The sequence below is a fragment of the Arachis ipaensis genome, chromosome B5, assembly GCF_059453495.1.
Source record: "Arachis ipaensis isolate K30076 ecotype BB chromosome B5, ASM5945349v1, whole genome shotgun sequence".
Lineage (NCBI taxonomy): Eukaryota > Viridiplantae > Streptophyta > Magnoliopsida > Fabales > Fabaceae > Arachis > Arachis ipaensis.
The window spans coordinates 107,574,936-107,579,182 of record NC_142440.1 but is presented as its reverse complement, the minus strand read 5'-3'; the positions used below and the strand labels follow the sequence as shown (position 1 = coordinate 107,579,182).

At 41.7% G+C, this 4,247-nt stretch overlaps 1 protein-coding gene across 1 annotated transcript; it reads left to right on the top strand.

The window, feature by feature from the left end:
• Positions 1–237: 237 nt before the first annotated feature.
• Positions 238–3,998, top strand: LOC148565300 (uncharacterized). Its single transcript, XM_088487146.1, has 6 exons — positions 238–386; positions 690–1,030; positions 2,062–2,314; positions 2,510–2,768; positions 3,120–3,260; positions 3,756–3,998. Exons 1-6 carry the CDS (start codon positions 238–240, stop codon positions 3,996–3,998), a joined length of 1,386 nt encoding a protein of 461 aa, XP_088343272.1.
• Positions 3,999–4,247: the final 249 nt, after the last annotated feature.

Genomic DNA, 4,247 nt, shown 5'->3' with positions numbered 1-4,247 from the left:
AACCCACACTCTAAGACTTACAACCCAGGTTGGAGGAACCACCCAAACTTTGGGTGGGAAAATCAACAAAACCACAACCAGGACCACAACAAGCCTTATTCATCAAATCAGCATTCCAACCCCAACCCCAACCATCAAACAGGGAACCATAGACCCTATCATAACTCATAAAATACATCATACCATAGTAACCAACCCATACACAACAACCTCAATCAAGATGCACCATCCTTAACTATGCAACCATGTAAAATCAAGAGAAACTTTGAGAGGATAGAGGCTACAATAGCACAACTGTCCTCACAGATTACAGGGGCAGTCTCTACCCTCATGGACAGACAAGCACAAACTGACAGAAGGATAGACGCTAATCAAGAAGAATACAGGTCAAATCTGAAAAATCAAGGTGCAGCAATCTCAAAGTTAGAAGCACAAGTGGGGATTTTATCCAAGCAAATCCCACTTCCTACACACACATTTCCCAATGATACCATGGCTAACCCAAGAGGGGAATGCAAAGCCATTACTCTAAGAAGTGGGAAGGTTGTGGAGGAAGGAATCCCAAGCAAAGACGATCATGAAGAAGTTGCAGCAAAGCATGAGAACAAGGATAAAGGGGAGATCCCTGCTCCACCTCCACCAAAACCAGTCTTGAAGCCTTATGTGCCAAAAGCACCATACCCACAAAGATTGAGAAAAGATGAGAAGGATGGTCAGTTTTCTAAGTTCCTAGAGATCATCAAGAGGCTCCAAATCAACATACCATTTGCTGAGGCATTAGAACAAATGCCACTTGATGCCAAATTTTTGAAGGAGCTTATAACCAAAAAGAGGAACTGGGAGGCAAAAGAAACCATAATATTGACTGAAGAATGCAGCGCCATCATACAGAAGAAGCTGCCTCAAAAGCTGAAAGACCCAGGGAGTTTTCAAATCCCCTGCATCATAGGGGACATCACCATTGAGAAAGCTTTGTGTGATTTGGGAGCTAGCATAAATATTATGTCCCTAACCATGATGAGAAGGATGAAGATTGAGGAAGCCAAGCCAACAAGAATGGCACTCCAATTGGCTGACAGAACATTTAAGTTTCCACATGGGGTGGTGGAGGACTTGCTAGTGAAAGTAGGAGAATTCATTCTCCCTACTGATTTCGTCATGCTGGACATGGAAGAAGAGGCCAACATGTCAATTATCCTAGGAAGACTATTCCTAGCTACTGCTGGAGCCATCATTGATGTGCAAAAAGGGGAACTAGTCTTGAGGTTGCATGAAGAGAAAATGGTCTTCAATGTCTTTAAATCAATGAGTTACCCCAAGAAATCCATAGGAGAATGTATGCTGGTAGACACCATGGAACAGATAGTTCAAGAAGTCTTGGAAGAAGAACAATGTGGAGGAACCATTGAGCTGGAATAAGCATCAGATGGAGAACCACCACAAGCAACCATGAGAAACTCAATCATGCCAACCACTACAGACAACAAAGATGCAGAGTCACCAAAACTAGAGTTGAAGACCTTACCACCCAGCTTGAAATATGCATATCTAGGTGCTAACAACACTCACCCAATGATCATAAATTCAAGTCTGAGCAAGGAACAAGAAGAGGAGCTTATCCAAGTGCTGAGACAACACAAGGATGCCATAGGCTGGACACTTACAGATTTAAAAGGGATCAGTCCTTCAATGTGTATGCATAAGATCTTACTTAAAGAAGATGCCAAACCTTCAAGACAACAACAAAGGAGGCTGAACCCAACTATGAATGAAGTGGTTCAAAAAGAAGTGCTAAAATTATGGCAAGCAGGGGTGATCTACCCCATCTCAGACAGCCCTTGGGTAAGCCCGGTGCAAGTAGTTCCTAAGAAGGGAGGGATCACTATTGTGGCAAATGAGAAGAATGAATTGATACCCACAAGGACAGTGATCGGATGGCGTATGTGCATTGACTACCGAAAACTTAATGAAGCCACCCGGAAGGATCACTTCCCTTACCTTTCATGGACCAGATGCTTGAAAGATTGGCAGGACATGAGTATTATTGCTTCCTAGATGGGTATTCAGGCTACAATCAAATTGTTGTAGACTCCAAGAATCAGAAAAAAACTTCATTTACTTGTCCATATGGTGTCTTTGCTTATAGGAAAATGCCCTTTGGATTGTGCAATGCACCTGCAATATTCCAAAAGTGCATGCTCTCCATTTTTTCAGACATGATTGAGAAGTTCATAGAAGTATTCATGGATGACTTCTCTGTATTTGGGAACTCATATTCTGATTGCCTATATCATCTTGCTCTTGTGCTGAAAAGGTGTCAAGAAACCAACCTAGTTTTAAACTGGGAGAAGTGCCATTTTATGGTAATTGAAGGGGTGGTTCTTGATCACAAGATTTCAAAAGATGGCATAGAAGTGGACAAGGCAAAAGTGGAAGTAATTGAAAAATTACCTCCACCTTGCAATGTCAAAGCAATCAGAAGTTTTTTGGGACACGCTGGGTTCTATAGGAGGTTTATCAAAGATTTTTCAAAGATTGCAAAACCCCTTAGCAACCTACTTATCTCAAATACTCCCTTTGTTTTTGATAGAGAGTGCATGGTAGCCTTTGATGAACTTAAGAAGAAACTCTCCTCTGCACCTATTATAGCACCACCAAGCTGGGATCTTCCCTTTGAACTAATATGTGATGCATCTGATTTTGCTGTTGGTGCTATTCTAGGACAGAGGAAAGACAAGCTAGTACATGTTATTTATTATGCTAGCAAGGTTCTTAATGAGAATCAAAGGAACTATACCACCACGGAGAAAGAACTTTTAGCCATAGTTTTTGCTTTTGATAAGTTTAAATCATATCTTATTGGCTCAAAAGTAATTGTGTTCACTGATCATGCAGCACTCAAATACTTGCTTACCAAACAAGAATCTAAGCCCAGACTAATAAGGTGAATTCTGCTACTCCAAGAATTTGATATTGAGATTAAAGATAGGAGTGGAGCAGAGAACAAGGTAGCTGACCACCTCTCAAGGATCCCACAAGAAGAAAAAATGCAGCAAGTAGCAGTCAATGAAAGCTTCCCTTAGTTTACAGACATAGCTAACTTCAAGGCTATTGGGGAGCTACCAACCAACATCAATAAACACATGAGGAGGAAGCTAATTAAGGATGCCAAACACTACATCTGGAATGACCCCTATCTGTTCAAAAAGTGTGCTGATGGAATCCTAAGAAGGTGTATATCCCATGAAGAAGGGCAGGAAGTGTTATGGCAGTGCCATGGATCCGCATATGGAGGTCACTTCAGTAGAGAAAGAACAGCAGCAAAAGTACTTCAATCCGGATTTTACTGGCCAACAATGTTTAAGGATGCCAAGGAAATGGTGTCAAGGTGTAATGAATGCCAAAGAGCTGGTAATCTAACCAAGAGAAATGAGATGCCACAGCAATTCATACTAGAGTTGGAGCTATTTGATGTCTGGGGGATTGATTTCATGGGACTCTTCCCAACCTCCTACTCAAATAGCTACATATTGGTGGCTGTTGATTATGTTTCAAGGTGGGTAGAAGCCATAGCCACTGCAGCAAATGACAACAAGGTTGTGATAAGCTTATTGAGAAGGAACATCTTCAGCAGATTTGGAGTTCCCAGAGCTCTCATTAGTGATGGAGGGACACACTTCTGCAACAAACAACTCGAGACACTCCTTCTCAGATATGGAGTAAAGCACAAAGTGGCAACTCCATACCACCCACAGACCAACGGGCAAGCTGAAATCTCCAACAGAGAACTGAAACGAATCCTTGAAAAAACTGTTGGAAGCTCAAGAAAAGATTGGTCTACGAAACTGGATGATGCACTATGGGCCTACAGAACAACCTATAAGACTCCCATTGGGATGTCTCCATACCAACTGGTATATGGCAAGGCTTGTCACTTACCAGTTGAACTTGAGCATAGAGCATTTTGGGCTCTAAAAATGTTAAACTATGATGAGTAAGCTGCTGGAGAAAAGAGATTAATGCAACTCAATGAGCTAGAGGAGTATAGAAATCAAGCACATGAGAATGTAAAAATCTACAAAGAGAACACAAAAAGGTGGCATGACCAAAAGATAGCAAAAAGGGAGTTCACTGAAGGACAGAAGGTGTTACTCTACAACTCAAGACTCAAGTTCTTCCCTGGGAAAATTAAGTCTCGATGGTCAGGACCTTTCACCATACTCAAGGTGTTTCCTTATGGTCATGTG